We start from the raw sequence: 17918 nt of genomic DNA on the forward strand, positions 1-17918 counted from the left end.
CAATAAATTTCTGCAATTGTATTGATTTAGAAATTGTATATTTGTGTTATTTCCTTGATTTAAAATGGCCTTTTTATGGCAAATTATACAGGTTTGTAAAATCATGCGCATTTGATGTCTTTCCCAGCGTGACCTGCAACAAATCTGGTTGAAACTGCAAAAATACCTCTTTCTTTAGGTACATATTCCCATTAAGAGTTCTGTGAACCATAATGTAAATTTCACTTTGCTTCACTTCTAATGGAAATGTTACAGTTGAGCAAATCGTCTTTAAAATAAAATTGGTACTTTATAAAAATGCTAAATATTTCAGGTTCGCTGCTGCCATTGTAATTGGCAAAGTGGATTAAGTCTTAGGGGTATATTTACTAAACTGCAGGTTTGAAAAAGTTAGAGATGTTGCCTATAGCAACCAATCACATTCTAGCTGTCATTTTGTAGAATGTACTAAATTAATTATAACTATAATCTTGTTGCTATAGGCAACTTCTCCAATTTTTCAAACCTGTAGTTTAGTAAATATACCCCTTGGATTCTATTTTGTGTGCAGTTTGGCACATAAGAACCATGGGAGATAACTCTTTTGCCCATTACCTACTTTCTGTACATATTCACAGACTTATTTCAAGAATTGTTTTATAGTTCCACCCTGGCTTGCCCATAGACAGACACTTGAGCCAATGCCACTGTCCAGACGGCAGGGCAGGTGACGCTCTTAAGATTTCCATGGTCAACTTGGCTGTTTTAAATTGGCCTAAAACTGCTAATCCTAATCAATATCTGAATGGGATCTGTTGATCAGGACCGATGGTAAATACGTTTGGACAATGTCAGCAACTGCCAGTGTATAAAGTAGTCATCCTTCTGTGCAGGTGGTCAATTATCAGACCCAGCTGTTGGTGCTTGGACAGAACTGCTGTATCTTTCAGGTTTGACCATATGTTAGACCAGTGTTTGCTGACCTGTGACACCCCAGGTGTTGTGAAACTACAAGTCCCGGCATGCTTTTCCAATATATAGCAGCTTATTGCTGGAAGGGCATGCTGGGACTTGTAGTTTCACAACACCTGGAGTGTCACAGGTTAGCCAACACTGTGTTAGACTGACATATTTGGCTGCTTGAATGGAGTATGGGCATCTTTTACCAATCAAAACTGCAACAATCCCTTTAATCCCCCACAGCGTCATCTACAGCACATTGCTTTCTCCATGCCCTAGCAAGAGTTTGATAATTACTGTCAATTCCTTTTCTTTTTGATGATCGCTGTTCAGTATCTTTTGGTCTACTGGCACAGGCACCCAAAATGTGGTAGTGGGAAAATCTTCATCTGTCCCTCCTTTTGCTTGCTGCATGATGTGATGATGTCACCCCAGGAATGTCTTGGGTCAAGTGATTTCCACCGAAGATGAGGATGGGCTTATAGCTATGCCCAGTGCACCTTTTCTTGATTATCTCAGTGACTTTAGCAAGGGAATTATAACTGGCAATATTGAGCTCCCACTTGGCCTTCCAAGACACATTCTGGGAAGATGTGTTTACATTCAAAGTACACTGCAGGAGAATACTGCCCTGTGGGAACAGCTGCTAAGATTGTGGCTCTCGGCTGTCTATATAGCTGTAATTATGGACTAGTGCCTTAGCCTGGAGACTTGCAAAGTAGGGGTTGGGGGCCAAGAACATAAGTCTTTTTGGAGAATCACATGCACTACCTCAGTGGTTCCCAAACTTTTGCAGATCGCAGCACCCTTAGAGTCTCCAAATTTTTTCAAGGCACCCCTCCAAAATAATTAATGAGCAGTCCTGTTTTAGAAGTAGTTGGGTCAAAAAATTATAATAAGTATTTAGGTCAGGACAGAAATACTTATTTAGTTGTATGCAAAAATGCCCCCTCTGCATCCAGACACACTGGCCCCTCTGCATCCAGACACACTGGCCCCTCTGCATCCAGACACACTGGCCCCTCTGCATCCAGACACTCTGGCCCCTCTGCATCCAGACACTCTGGCCCCTCTGCATCCAGACACTCTGGCCCCTCTGCATCCAGGCACTCTGGCCCCTCTGCATCCAGGCACTCTGGCCCCTCTGCATCCAGGCACTCTGGCCCCTCTGCATCCAGACACACTGCCCCTCTCGCGCTGTGCCCCCCTCCACTGCCCCTCTCGCGCTGTGCCCCCCTCCACTGCCCCTCTCGCGCTGTGCCCCCCTCCACTGCCCCTCTCGCGCTGTGCCCCCCTCCACTGCCCCTCTCGCGCTGTGCCCCCCTTGCGCTGTGCCCCCCTCGCGCTGTGCCCCCCTCGCGCTGTGCCCCCCTTTACTGCCCCTCTCGGGCTGTGCCCCCCTCCACTGCCCCTCTGTCACACTCCCTTTCACTCCTCTGCCCCGCCCCAGACATAAAAAAAAAAACCCAAAAAAACAAAGAACACATAAACTTACCAATCCGCCGGGCGCCGGGCCCCAGCATCCTCCTCTCTCCCGCAGCTGTCACTGAATATCGACGTCAGTAACAAGCTGCTGCGGGAGAGAGGAGGCTGCTGGGTCCCGGCGCCCGGCGGATTGGTAAGTTTGTGTTCTTTGTTTTTTTTTGGGGGTTTTTTTTATGTCTGGCTCGCGGCACCCCAGTGACAGCGCCGCGGCACCCCTGGGAGCCGCCGCACTACCTCCTTTTACAATATATCTGTTCAGGCTGCTGGGGTAATTCAAGGAAATATGTTGGTATCCTGGGACAATTTACTCTAAAGTTAAGACTAGTTTCATGTTTTTAAAAAACATATTTGTAAAAGTTCATTCCTAGATCCCTTTACCTATACATCTGTGCTGCTGGGGTCCCCTGCTTATATCTGAAATGTAAGGAACATGCAGAGATGGATGTTCACTTTAAGAAAGCATTAGACAAATTTTTAGCTGAAAAGGGCAGGGCTGCCAAGAGGAATTCAGGGCCCGGGTACAACAAACTCATGGGGCCCCCCCATAGTTGAGTAAGCCCTAAAATTTTTTTGCGCCGCCTAACGGCGGCGCAAAAAACACGACGCGGGTTTGGTCATACATTCAGGGGCGTGTCAATGCGCCATTGGGGCGTGGCTAGCCTAACGACGGTGCAAAAATTTTCGGGAATGTGGTCATACATTTGGGGCCGTGGCAATGCACCGTTGGGCGCATAGCTAGCACATCAAAATCACTAGGTCCTGAATTCACCACAGCGTCACATATGTCCAAGCACTCCTGACTTTTAAGACATCCAGCACCACAGTGTAGTATACAAAGAATGCAGTGTGTACACAAACAGTTCAGTCTTGGCCTGCGCCCACTGGGCTCACCAAACATTGGCATTGTCCCTACTAGAATCACAACATTTCACACACTATGCTGCTCTGTCCTACCTGTTCTTCTCACTTTCTCCACCCGAGGCTGCTGGTTTCTTTAGTTGTGGCTTGCCTGGATCTTGGAATGTAGAAGGACCTATTTGGGAAAAAAATGGCTACATTTAGAAAATTTCAGTCAGACGCAGCGTTAAATCAATAGCACCCACGATTAATAATTAGGCCTTCCTCCAGCCCCAACATTAAAATAATAGAATTCACATGTAATAAATAAACCTATTTCCCGTCATGCAAACAGCCTAGCAATACCTATTTCCCGCAACCATCACTGCCATTAAATAATTCATAGTCACATTTAATAAATAGACCTCATCCTCCCCAAACTCACCTCCACATTCAATAGGCCCCAAATCACCCCATCTTAAATTAATAATCCCTACTATTAAATTGCCTCACCATCACCCTACAAACAAAATAGCGCCCATTAATTAGCCACCACCTACCGCACACACACTACATTGCAACAAGCCCCATCACAACTACACTGCGCCCTCCATGCTGCTTTCCCCCCTTTTTATTCACTCTGTGCCTCTTTGCCCCTTTTTTTTATAACTCTGTGCCTCTCTGCCGCTGTTTTCCTCCTCTGTGCCTCTCTGCCCCTGTTTTCCTCCTCTGTGCCTCTCTGCCCCTCTTTTCCTCCTCTGTGCCTCTCTGCCCCTCTTTTCCTCCTCTGTGCCTCTCTGCCCCTCTTTTCCTCCTCTGTGCCTCTCTGCCCCTCTTTTCCTCCTCTGTGCCCCTCTTTTCCTCCTCTGTGCCCCTCTTTTCCTCCTCTGTGCCCCTCTTTTCCTCCTCTGTGCCCCTCTTTTCCTCCTCTGTGCCTCTCTTTTCCTCCTCTGTGCCTCTCTTTTCCTCCTCTGTGCCTCTCTTTTCCTCCTCTGTGCCTCTCTTTTCCTCCTCTGTGCCTCTCTTTTCCTCCTCTGTGCCCCCTTTTCCTCCTCTGTGCCTCTCTTTTCCTCCTCTGTGCCCCTCTTTTCCTCCTCTGTGCCCCTCTTTTCCTCCTCTGTGCCTCTCTTTTCCTCCTCTGTGCCCCTCTTTTCCTCCTCTGTGCCCCTCTTTTCCTCCTCTGTGCCTCTCTTTTCCTCCTCTGTGCCTCTCTTTTCCTCCTCTGTGCCTCTCTTTTCCTCCTCTGTGCCTCTCTTTTCCTCCTCTGTGCCTCTCTTTTCCTCCTCTGTGCCTCTCTTTTCCTCCTCTGTGCCTCTCAGTTTCTTTCCTTACCTTTTGTCAGCTTCTTTCTTTTCTTCTCTTCTCTTCTGTCTTCTCTTCTTTCTTCTTCTTTGGTCTTGTCAGGCTGCGGCGCTCCTCACTGACTGACTGCTGGGCGTGACTTGATGACGTCACGCCCGACAGTCAGTGTGAATGGAGAAGACAGGAGAGGAGGGAGGCGGCGCCGCGGTCACGTGAGTATTGATTTTTTTTTTTTTTTTTTTTTATTTCTTATAGCTCCCCCCACCAACGCCCCCCCCCCTCCCCCTACCCCGCGGGAATTTTTTTTTTAAAAAAATAAAAATACGCAAAATACAAAAAAAATAAATAAAAAAAAAAAATGACAAAAAATAGCAGCAAGGGCCCGGCCCGGGCCCCCTGGCATGGCCGGGCCCGGGTAAAATGTACCCGCTCCCCCCCCTCTCGGCGGCCCTGGAAAAGGGTAGCCGGGGTTACGACCATTAATTAAAATGAAGGACAGCAGTGGATCCAGGGTGACATAGGCCTGCAATATTAGGTCAGGAAGGATTTATCACGATTGAAACAGATTGGCGGTTGCTTTATGTAGATCAATTTCAAATATAACAAAGGGTGCAATGACCATTGTTTAACATGCTCTCAGCTGCACCTCTCACCAGCTTCCCCGTCCTACTCCCAATATCCATCTATATAGTAGCATGGACATGCTCCCTTTTTCTCTTCTGTCAGTGGGCATTGTGTTTAACCCTATATTTGACAAGCATTGAAAAGTTCAAGGAAATTTTGTTCTGCAGCACTGTTCTCATACACCATCTAGTGATCAATGTTGGAACTGCTGAAACAACTGACTACTGTAAACACACTTTTAGATATAGCCTGAGAGCACCCTTGCAAAGGAAAAGATAACCATTTAAATGTTGTTTCATCGAAGTAATGTGAAATTCCTGTTGTTTGAGAGCAACATTGCAAAATAATGGGTCAATTGGCAGTTCAGTGAGCACATTAGTGCTTGAACAACAGGTATTTGTGCCTTAGCATACTTGTTGGCTGTAACTTGTTTTATTCTGCTACTACCGATACTGGCTGGCTTTGTCTTTGACCATTTATATCTGCCCTTGGCCCTGACCTTTTTGTCTGATTTTGACCTCGTGTTAGTGCTGGCTTCCTGACATCTGGCTTACCTATAATCTTATTTTAATTTAATAATTTCTCTTCTCTCCCTCAAGAAATAAAGGGAAACTCATGCTTTATAGAGAACACCTAACAGAAAACAGAAGTGTCAGTTCTGGCCACCATCAAGCAATTTAGAAATAAGTGAGATACCTGCAAGCTGACTTCTATCTCAACAGTGCTTGAATATGAGACACTCTGTAATTCAGAGATATAAACAACATTTCCGTTGTTAAAGGAGAGAGAATACATTCAAAATATACGAATATATTTAGAATATGTAAAAATAAAAGTAGATAACGCCACTAGCCGCCGATGTTAATTAGATCGCTCTGATTTTAACACTTCATCGCCGCTGTACAGTGTACGTTAGAAAAAGTGACACCCACATCAAAACGTCTACTCCTGCGGCAGCAGCAGCAGCGGGGCGGTCTAGGAGTACAGGGTAACACGGAGTGACCTTCAGGTTTATGTTAGGATCCCTGAGTAAAAGAAACCTGACTCTCCCGATCACCAAACACCAAAGATAGAGGCACTAAATAAATAGTTATAGATCACATCGTTTAGCTTTAAAAGATGAAGAGCTCAGATCTGTACCCGATCTGCACATCCTCTGTGCGATCATGTGACTGTGACGTCTTTGCAGGGCCTCTCTCCTGTTAGAATTTAGCAGCCCCCGGGGATGGAGTATGTGAGCGGATAGAGATTTGTGCGGTCAGACCTGAGCCATCGCGCTGCGCTTTACATTGTGAGTGCCATTTACTGCCTTCTGTTCTTCCTTCCCCGGGGCAGGAGGTGCGGGCTGCTGCTGCTGTCTGTTACCGCTATGCTGGCACTGAGATGACCTAGTTGTTCCTAGCGCTCAGAAGAATGCGGGCTGTGGGAAGTCTGTACTGCTGGCTGTCTGTGGGTTTGCAAACAGCCTTCAATAATTCGCTAACCAATACAGAATTCGCTATACACTAACCCGATCTGCTCGGTGCCTATGTTTCCTCAACCTCTGTACCAGCTCCCCAAAGGATTCCACATGGGTGCAGAGATCCTGCCACCTAATGGGGGGTTCCCGGCACTGAGACGGATCCCCTCTTATCCCCTATCGCGCCCCAGGGGCCACAGCACTCTGCTGCCGTCCATGCTGATGTTTGGTGTGATCGTGGCATCTAGTGGGTTACTCCTCATGATAGAGAGTGGCATCCTGGCAGAGGTGAAGACTCCTCCTCCACGGGGGCACCTGGCGTGGCGATCACAAGTCAGACCGGTGTCCCGGGAGTTTGGGGACGGAGACCTAGAGCAGCAGATATTACGGGACATAAGGAACAGGACTATGAGCAGTGTCTGCACGCAGAAGAACATGCCACATAGCGTGTGGGAGTTACCCAGTAGCCAGCGCCGGACTCTCCTCAAACACATCATAGTCAATGACAAGTACAAGTTTCTCTACTGCTATGTGCCGAAGGTTGCCTGCTCTAATTGGAAACGGGTCCTTAAGGTGCTGGACGGCCACCTAGAAAACGTGGATGTGAAGCTGAAGATGGACCACAAGAGTGACTTGGTCTTCTTATCTGACCTATCTGTGGAGAAGATCAAATATCGCCTAAAATATTATTTTAAGTTTATGTTTGTCAGAGACCCCATGGAAAGACTACTCTCTGCCTACAGGAACAAATTTGGGGAGATTAAGGAATACCAGCAGAGATATGGGGTAGAAATAGTTAAGAGGTACAGGAAGAACCCCGGGTTGTCAAAGGGAGATGATGTCACATTCTCTGAGTTTCTCCAGTATTTGCTGGATGAGGACGTGGAGAGGATGAATGAGCACTGGATGCCTATCTATAACCTCTGCCAGCCGTGTGCTGTGCCCTATGACTTCATAGGCTCCTACGAAAGACTATGGGATGATGCCAATGACGTACTAAAGAGCATCGATGCCCCGACGTATGTACAGTTCCCAGAGAGACAAGCATGGTATAAACCTGTTACTAAAGAGACAATTAATTACTTTCTATGCAATACTCCAAAGGGACTGATCAGAGAGGTTTTACCGAAGTACATTCTGGATTTCTCCTTATTTGCCTATTCATTACCCAATACCACTAGTGAATACTGTAGGCAGTAAGGTGTTAAGGTATTTCAATCGGGTTGCATACAAGTATATGCTGCAGATTTTATATTCGTGTATCTGGATAGATATTTTTGTCTCCATATTTAGTAGCTTGTTCTGTATTGTAAATAACAAAACTGTTTTACATTGTATCCTTCAATAAGTGTCTAAAGCACATTACAACTTACTACAGTATAAATTTTGTTAGTCTGTTAAGATAACATGTATACTATGCATACATCATAATCAACATCTTAATCTATGCAAACAGCACTATATTTATACATTGTTTACATGTTTCCAAATTTATACTGTTTGATTTCCCGCATATGCAGAATATGCTCTTTTGTATTTGAAAACTTTTTTTAACCAAAGGTTTTATATTAGCTGAAACAAGTCTATTTTGTGCAAACTGAATGCATTTTCTAATGTATAGTATTATCTTATATGAATTGCTTCTGCACTGCTTTCTATTTAGCCTTTGGAGGTTATTTCCTGCAGGTCTGTACCTGTTATGTTAGAAGTCATACTCAGTTTACCTTGTTGTTAACCCTTTCAGTGTTAGAATAGCCTGCGTGGAAAAAGTAGTATTATTTTATGCACACCAAGAAGACAATCAGCATTAAGGATTCATTTTCAGAAGCTTTCTACAAACATCTCAAACATCATTATAATATGTTTTCATGTAAAGAAATGGATATTACTTTCTTTTTCAAAATATAAGTCCCATAGGATTTCATTTTGTTTGTCAGTGTGTCATTGTGTTATTGGAGTGTGCCTCTATATCAAGCAGTTGCACAATTTATCAGAGATTAGTGAGATAGATACAACCTGCTGCCCCATAGCACAGTGCAAAGTAAGTGATAGTTGTGGTATAGTCACATTAATTGCTGCATATTTATAGAAATTATTGCACAATGGCATATATGTCACAGATGACTTAAAAGTAGCATTTGTGTAATCACACAGCTAACGTGGGTGTTTCTCCTCCACAAGGGAACAATATGCTTCGGACTAATAGAAGATCGATAGCAATAAAAATATGATTTTATACTTTGTTTATTTTTTAATATCCTTGGGATATGCCAACGTGTTTCAAAATTAAAACGCAGACTAATAGGTAGTGTCTCACAGGTCCTTGTCCAGTTTCAGAAGTGCTTATGCCTAATTTTTATAGTATTATTATTGCAGCTTGAAATTACAGCACTTGTATAGTTCACAGCTTGTAAATATCATTTCAAATGCTGTGCGACGGTCTGCTAGAAATAATCCTATAATGTTACATTTTATACACTATTATACATTACTTTGGCACAACCAGTTTCTCCTTGCAAAATATCCTACTATGTGAAATGTTTCATGTGATCGATTGCCATTTTCCAGTAAGGAAATACAGTTTAAAACTGTTCCTTTATCATAACGCTACTTTAGCTTTAAAAACGCTGCATTCATAGTTTTTATGGCAACCTTCTGTGGCAGAAAAACAGTGATTCCTATAGAATTATACCATGTACGCAGGATTCTGATGATTTCACAAAACCTTTTTTTTCTTACTGGAAAAATCTGTCATTGAAATGTGTCATTGCTACACTTGTCTTATGACATTTTTATATATTCAAAAGTTTCAGTTATTAGAGGTAAAGGTGTTTCAGATAAGATTGTGATTATTGTGGGAAGTATCTTTATGCACAAGAGCACACTAGCTTGCATTCTGATACATATAACAATATATACACTTTCATGCACACAGGACATCATTCGGATAGCTTGTCCATGTTAATAGTCCCAAATTATTGTTATGCGGCGCATTTGTGTTTGAAATAGCTGTAAAAAAAATGAGCGTGTAATCCAAACATGGTAAATTAAATAGGAAAAATATTTTGGTATGTTCCTTTTCTGCTTTTCTTGGCATTAATGATGATACTGAGGTTTTAATACTTGTTATTTACAGGACATTTTCACACTTAACCTCACGTATGTACATGTCGGTAACAGACTTGAGGTCCAGAATGGGACAAATAATATGCTATCCCTGTACACAGTGTTCTGATTGCTGTGGGTTTAATACAGACGTACAAAACAGTTCCTCACTCAGTCATAAAAATACCCAAATGCAAAAAAACAGAAGTAAAATACAAAAATAGCAGCTATAAGTTGTATAACTATGTTTCAGAGCCCATTAACTGCATCAGAACTGCAGGAAATGCACTCATTTGGTATTTGTGTACATATAAATAACTAATTGTATATTTCGAGTCGCAGGAATGTACCCAAAATATAGTCAAACATTGTCAGTAGAATAGTGATGGAATATTTACCCCTAATTTGTCTGGTTTTTCCATAATCATTGCACCTAAAATAGATATCTTCCAATATGTTGCCAAAATTTAGGATTATTGACTATCATCATCATCACCATTTATTTATATACCACCACCACTAATTCCGCAGCGCTGTACAGAGAACTCGCTCACATCAGTCCCTGCCCCATTGGGGCTTACAATCTAAATTCCTAATCACACACACAGACAATGAAACAGAAATGTTCTTAGTGGTTTCATTAACGCGTCTCTACCTGTAGCCCTGAACAAGTTAAGATTAATTGGATTGTTTCTTTGCTTTTGTTTATAGTAGAACTTACAATATACAGTCTAGCATATGTTATCAATGATAAAATATGGAGCAATGTAGTGTACATACAATATAGAGCTCCATAACAATCTTAATGGATAACTTCCACTTTCCCTCTCAAACAACATTAGGCTAACTCTACTTAAAACATATACACTATGGGTTTGAGTCATTAAGTAGAGCAAGGCAAAAAAAAACAAAACAAGTAACTTTGATCCTGGACAAACCATGTTACAATGCAAGGGGTGCAAATTAGTTTATTATTTTGCATACAAGTTAAATACTGGCTTTGTTTTCATGTAGCACACAGATATTTGAAATCTTTATTTTTACACTGAAAGTTAAAGTGGATCTAGGACATGCTCTACCCCAACTATAAATCTGTCCCCACATTTTAAATTTATCTCCCCCTCTATTGCAACATGATTTTGCCAAGTTGCAAAGTTACTCCTTGTTTTAGCTTTGCTCTCCTTAATGACTCAGGCCCTATGACGAGCTATATGAAGAATGTTATTTACCGTTTCCCTTGGCTTTTTTCTTCAAACTATTATTAATGATTTATAATTCTGTTCAGTGGCATGGGGCAATGGCAGTATGTGCCGACTGGATAGTGTTTTTAGTGTAATAACCTTGTACATTGTCCAACCGCTGGGTACTGGCATTGCCCCTTTAACAGCACTTACAATACTGACGCTTTTACCAATGACGTCATTCTTGTGCGCCGGACACTCGATCTGTGTACTTTCTTCAAAGTCATCTTTTTCAACAGTCGGGGAGATGAAGATGTCGGGAATGCCACTTTCGTGATGACGGTGTAGGGGTAAGTAGTGTCGGTGTGGTTGTAGTCGGGAAGCATGTCACTACAATGTGTGTGTGTGAGGGGGAAGCATGTCACTACAATGTGTGTGTGTGAGGGGGAAGCATGTCACTACAATGTGTGTGTGAGGGGGAAGCATGTCACTACAATGTGTGTGTGAGGGGGAAGCATGTCACTACAATGTGTGTGTGTGAGGGGGAAGCATGTCACTACAATGTGTGTGTGTGAGGGGGAAGCATGTCACTACAATGTGTGTGTGTGAGGGGGAAGCATGTCACTGCAGTGTGTGTGTGAGGGGGAAGCATGTCACTGCAGTGTGTGTGTGAGGGGGAAGCATGTCACTACAATGTGTGTGTGTGTGAGGGGGAAGCATGTCACTACAATGTGTGTGTGTGAGGGGGAAGCATGTCACTACAATGTGTGTGTGAGGGGGAAGCATGTCACTACAATGTGTGTGTGAGGGGGAAGCATGTCACTGCAGTGTGTGTGAGGGGGAAGCATGTCACTACAATGTGTGTGTGTGTGAGGGGGAAGCATGTCACTACAATGTGTGTGTGTGTGAGGGGGAAGCATGTCACTACAATGTGTGTGTGTGAGGGGGAAGCATGTCACTACAATGTGTGTGTGTGAGGGGGAAGCATGTCACTACAATGTGTGTGTGAGGGGGAAGCATGTCACTACAATGTGTGTGTGAGGGGGAAGCATGTCACTGCAGTGTGTGTGTGAGGGGGAAGCATGTCACTACAATGTGTGTGTGAGGGGGAAGCATGTCACTACAATGTGTGTGTGAGGGGGAAGCATGTCACTACAATGTGTGTGTGAGGGGGAAGCATGTCACTACAATGTGTGTGTGAGGGGGAAGCATGTCACTACAATGTGTGTGTGTGAGGGGGAAGCATGTCACTACAATGTGTGTGTGTGAGGGGGAAGCATGTCACTGCAGTGTGTGTGTGAGGGGGAAGCATGTCACTACAATGTGTGAGGGGGAAGCATGTCACTGCAGTGTGTGTGTGAGGGGGAAGCATGTCACTGCAGTGTGTGTGTGAGGGGGAAGCATGTCACTGCAGTGTGTGTGTGAGGGGGAAGCATGTCACTGCAGTGTGTGTGTGAGGGGGAAGCATGTCACTGCAGTGTGTGTGTGAGGGGGAAGCATGTCACTGCAGTGTGTGTGTGAGGGGGAAGCATGTCACTGCAGTGTGTGTGTGAGGGGGAAGCATGTCACTGCAGTGTGTGTGTGTGTGAGGGGGAAGCATGTCACTGCAGTGTGTGTGTGAGGGGACAGCATGTCACTACAATGTGTGTGTGAGGGGGAAGCATGTCACTACAATGTGTGTGTGAGGGGGAAGCATGTCACTACAATGTGTGTGTGAGGGGGAATAAAGTATCGCTGGATTAAGCAACACTAAAATAGGCTCTTTTTATATTGATAAATATATATTGTACCGAAAACCACCCTTCAAGGATGGGCCGCTACTTATGGGCCAGTGCTGTTTGCTTGCCCCTCGGGCTAAAGTCTGCCAGCCAGCCCCTGGTGATAGGGGTACACTGTGATAGGGAGGCACAATGTGCTATGGGGCAGCAGTGTGATATTAGGGCACAGTGTAAAAGGGGTGTAGCAGTGTGATTAGGGGCAGCAGTGCGATAGAAGGGCGCAGTGCGATAGGGGAGTAGCAGTGTGATGAAGGGGGAGCATTGTGATAAGGAAGGCACAGTATGATAATGGGGCAGCAGTGTGATAGGTGGGGGGCAATGAAGGGGGCACAGTGTGATGATGGGACAGACTTACTGTTATTTGTTGCTCTTATTGTTGTGATTTAACAGCTATATAGTATAGTATTTTACTTAAAATAAAACAAAGCTCAAACCTGAACGACTTGTATCCTAAAATACATTAATTTGTGTGATACATGGGGGGAGATTCTGTTCGGCACAAGGTGTCTCCAGGAACGTTCACAGAGACACATTGCGACAATGTTATGACAGGATTCTCTGGAGGTGCTCAGAAAAATGAGCGGAGTTCCTGCCGTAATGGCTGGCAATGTGTGCAGCAGACATTGTATTGATGCCCGCGCACCAGTAATTGAATCTCCCCCATTGTGTTTTAGGGCCTATAGGAGTCTTGATTGTAGAGGGGGAGGAGTCACTGTTAATCGATAAATAGCACCCGCATAAAGGAAAAGTCTACATCCACACCTGCTGTTACTGCTATGCTGGTACAGAAATGACCTGAAGTTATTCCTAGCACTATGTGAATTTGCAAACAGCTTCCAAGAATTCACTAAATAATGCGGAATTTGCTATACACTAACCCGATCTGCACAGTACCTATGTTACCTCAAACTCTGTACCAGCTCCCCAAAGAATTCACAAGGGTGCAGAGATCCGATTGCCTAATTGGGGGTTCCTTACACTGATATGGATCCTCTCTTACCCCTATCGTGTCCCAGGGACCACAGCTCTCTCCTTACGTCCATGGTGATTTCTGGGGTGATTGTAGCATCTAGTGGCTTAGTCCTCATGATAGAGAGTGGAATCCTGGCAGAAGTGAAGATGACTCCTTCATGGGGGCACCTGGCGTTGCGATCACAGAACAAAGCGGTGTCCCGGGAGTTTGGGGACGGATACATAGAGCAGCAGATCTCACGGGACTTAAGAAACAGGACTATGAGCAGTATCTACATGCAGAAGAACATGCCACATAGCGTGTAGGACAGTGCTGTAACTAGACATTTTAGTGCTCTGAGCACCGGTGCCCCCCCATCTAAGTGGGAGTGACATTTGCCAAGTGGGTGTGTGGCAACCTAATGTGGGGGTGTGGCTAGCACTTTACTGAAAAAAGTTTGCATTATGTATGTGTATATATGTATGTGTATGTATGTATATATATATATATATATATATATATATATACATTCAGTGGTGGGATTCAAATAATTTAACAGCTGGTTCTCTGCCCTAATGACCATTTAAAGTATGCAAAAATATAGATATTCTAATATTTCATGCACTTAATACTTAAATAAGAACAGTAAAAGAGATACATAAAACTAGATTATTATAAGAAAGTTTTAAAATGTTAAAGAAAAAATATTAAAGAATACCTTACCTGACAAAAATCTGTTATTTAATATTATATTCATATTATGCCAGAGTAATGCCCCCAGTTCATATTATGCCACAGTAATGGCTCTCTTCATCACACTCTGCCATGCAGCCTTCCTTTGCCCCTCAAAACACTGCAATGTAGCTTATTTGCCCCTCAAAACACTGCGATGCAGCTCAGGGCCCTCTTAAGAACCTCTTGGGCCCCCGGGCACAGCAGTGCACCGGGGCCCCTATATATACAAAAATAAAAAAATAATGATTATATATATGGGCCCTGCAGCCCAGGGGGGCCCGTCGGAGGCAGGAGAAAGAAAACCCTGAAAAAAAGAAGAAAATACTTACCGTGCTGTCAGCTGGCGATCCGGCTCCCTCCCTGGTCTCCTCCTCCGTCGCGCTCTGCAATGGATGTCGGGCGGGCGTGATGACGTCACGCCCGACATTCACTGCCAGCGCGATGGAGGAGGAGACCAGGGAGGGAGCCGGATCGCCAGCTGACAGCACGGTAAGTATTTTCTTCTTTTTTTTCAGGGTTTTCTTTTTTTTCCTGCCTCCGGAGGGCCCCCCTGGGCTGCAGGGCACCTGCCCAGCGTGCCCAATGGGAAAGACGGCCCTGATGCAGCTTCCTTTGCCCCTCAAAACACTGCGATGCAGCTTCCTTTGCCCCTCAAAACACTCTGCCATGCTGCCTTCCTTTGCTGCCACTTGCTCCGTTTCTTCACTTACCTTTTCTATCAGCTTATTTCTTCTCTTTTCATCCCTTGTCGTCGACTCCTGTCTGCGCCGCTCCTCACTGACGTCACGCCTGACATTCAGTGCGGGCGCCGGGCGGAGCAGGTGCCGACGGCGCAGAGAGGTGATTTTTCTTTTTTTCCAAGGAGCCTTGAAGGAACCATAACCGTATTATTCCATAACTCCTTTCAACAATCTGATAAAAATCATCACAAAAACAAAGAAAGCTTACTATAGAGTGAGAAACAATGAAAAATATATCCATACAGATCTATCACCGCAGCATTTCGGGGGATGAGAAGTCGCACCGCGCATGTATAAAATATAAATTGCTGAGTAGGTATCAGAATATACATACTAGCCCAGTACTTACATTAAACAAGATATCGTCAGTCACGGCAGGATTGGATGGAGGGCTAGTAGACATATGGAGAGTGTAAAATTATATTATCTATTATGATGAATAATAAATAATTCAAGTATAAAATTCATCAGGTATGGTCCACATTAATAGACAAGCCTTACAATGCCTGTAAAACACACAGAACAGAGGTCTGTGTGATAAAACGTCTGAGTGGTGTTTTGTGTACTACAAATCTCACCATCAGTGGTTACATTGGCACTGGTCTCCGCTCTGACTGTTGTCTGTGCAACCGCAGTGTTCTGATAACCAAATATATCAGTATCTTCTGTCATGCATGTAGTGTTTTTAAATTAAACTGCTGAATTTAAATGAGAGATTTTTTCTTACCTTTACTTTCCCGCAGTGGAAAGCATGTGCGTTCCACTGACAGGAAGATCGGCATTTGGAACGCAAACCGTTCCAAATGCCGAACATCCTGTCAGTGGAATGCACATGCGTTCCACTGCGGGAAACTAAAAGTCTGTAGCTACAGAGCCAGGTAGCGGGCGGCTGCTGCGCCCACTTGGGCTTGCGCCCTGGGCGACGGCACCGCCCGCACATGCCTAGCTACGGCTCTGATGTAGGATTTACCCAGTAGCCAGCGCTGGACTTTCTACAAACACATCATAGTCAATGACAAGTACAAGTTTCTCTACTGCTATGTGCCGAAGGTGGCCTGCTCTAATTGGAAACGGGTCCTTAAGGTGCTGGACGGCAACCTAAAAAACATGGATGTGAAGCTGAAGATGGACCACAAGAGTGACTTGCTCTTCTTATCTGATCTATCTATGGAGAAGATCCAATATCGCTTGAAATATTATTTTAAGTTTATGGTTGAAGAAACCCCATAGAAAGACTACTCTCTGCCTATAGGAACAAATTTGGGGAGATTGAAGAATAGCAGCAGAGTTATGGTGTAGAAATACTTGAGGTACAGGAAGAACCCCGGGTTGTCAAAGGGAGATGATGTCACATTCTCTGAGTTTCTCCAGTATTTGCTGGATGAGGACGATGCCGATGATGTTAGTACCCTGATCAATGCCCTGATGTATTTACAGTTCCCAGAGTGACAAGCATGATATAAATCTGTTACTAAAGAGACAATCAATTGCTTTCAATGCAAAACTGTTTCCAGATTTAGACTGTTTGATTTCCCACATATGCAGAATATGCTCTTTTGTATTTGGAACCTTTTTTAACCAAATGTTTTATATTAGCTGAAACAAGCCTATTTTGTGCAAACTAAATGTATTTTCTAATGTATCATCATCATTTATTTATATAGCGCCAACATATTTTGTAGCGCTTTACAATTGGGGACAAACACAGTAAACTAATAAACAAACTGGGTAAAACAGACAAAAAGGTGAGAAGGCCCTGCCCGCAAGCTTACAGTCTATGTATAGTATTGTCTTGTATGAATTGCTTCTGCACTGCTTTCTAGTTAACCTTTGGAGGTTATTTCCTGCAGGTCTGTACCTGTTATGTTAGAAGTCATACTTAGTTTACCTTGTTGTTAACCCTTTCAGTGTTAGAATAGCCTGCGTGGAAAAAGTAGTATTATTTTATGCACACCAAGAAGACAATCAGCATTAAGGATTCATTTTCAGAAGCTTTCTACAAACATCTCAAACATCATTATAATATGTTTTCATGTAAAGAAATGGATATTACTTTCTTTTTCAAAATATAAGTCCCATAGGATTTCATTTTGTTTGTCAGTGTGTCATTGTGTTATTGGAGTGTGCCTCTATATCAAGCAGTTGCACAATTTATCAGAGATTAGTGAGATAGATACAACCTGCTGCCCCATAGCACAGTGCAAAGTAAGTGATAGTTGTGGTATAGTCACATTAATTGCTGCATATTTATAGAAATTATTGCACAATGGCATATATGTCACAGATGACTTAAAAGTAGCATTTGTGTAATCACACAGCTAACGTGGGTGTTTCTCCTCCACAAGGGAAGAATATACTTGGGACTAATAGAAGATTGATAGCAATAAAAATATGAATTTTATATTTTGTTTATTTTTTAATATCCTTGGGATATGCCAACGTGTTTCAAAATTAAAACGCAGACTAATAGGTAGTGTCTCACAGGCCCTTGTCCAGTTTCAGAAGTGCTTATGCCTAATTTTTATAGTATTATTATTGAAGCTTGAAAATACTGCACTTCTACAGTTTACAGCTTGTAATTATCGTTTAAAATGCTATGTGAAGGTCTGCTAGAAATAATCCTATAATGTTACATTTTATACACTATTATACATTACATTGACACAACCAGTTTCTCAGTGAAAAATATCCTATCATGTGAATGATTTTATGTGACTGATTTTCAATGTTGCCATTTTCCTGCAAGAAAATACAGTTTGAAACTTTATTTACAGGAAATAT

At 43.3% G+C, this 17918-nt stretch overlaps 1 protein-coding gene and 1 pseudogene across 1 annotated transcript; both read left to right on the plus strand.

The window, feature by feature from the left end:
- The first annotated feature begins 6356 nt into the window (after nucleotides 1-6356).
- On the plus strand, nucleotides 6357-8570 carry LOC142108142 (carbohydrate sulfotransferase 14-like). The gene has a single exon (XM_075191746.1). The coding sequence runs from the start codon at nucleotides 6716-6718 to the stop codon at nucleotides 7844-7846; it is 1131 nt and encodes a 376-aa protein (XP_075047847.1). The 5' UTR covers nucleotides 6357-6715; the 3' UTR covers nucleotides 7847-8570.
- A 4847-nt stretch (nucleotides 8571-13417) lies between these two features.
- On the plus strand, nucleotides 13418-16835 carry LOC142108434 (carbohydrate sulfotransferase 14-like; annotated as a pseudogene).
- Nucleotides 16836-17918: the final 1083 nt, after the last annotated feature.

Source organism: Mixophyes fleayi, chromosome 12, assembly GCF_038048845.1.
Source record: "Mixophyes fleayi isolate aMixFle1 chromosome 12, aMixFle1.hap1, whole genome shotgun sequence".
NCBI lineage: Eukaryota > Metazoa > Chordata > Amphibia > Anura > Limnodynastidae > Mixophyes > Mixophyes fleayi.

Bases quoted from the DNA above. Each gene is read 5' to 3' on its own strand.
- LOC142108142 (XM_075191746.1), top strand. From the start codon at position 6,716: ATGTTTCCTCAACCTCTGTACCAGCTCCCCAAAGGATTCCACATGGGT.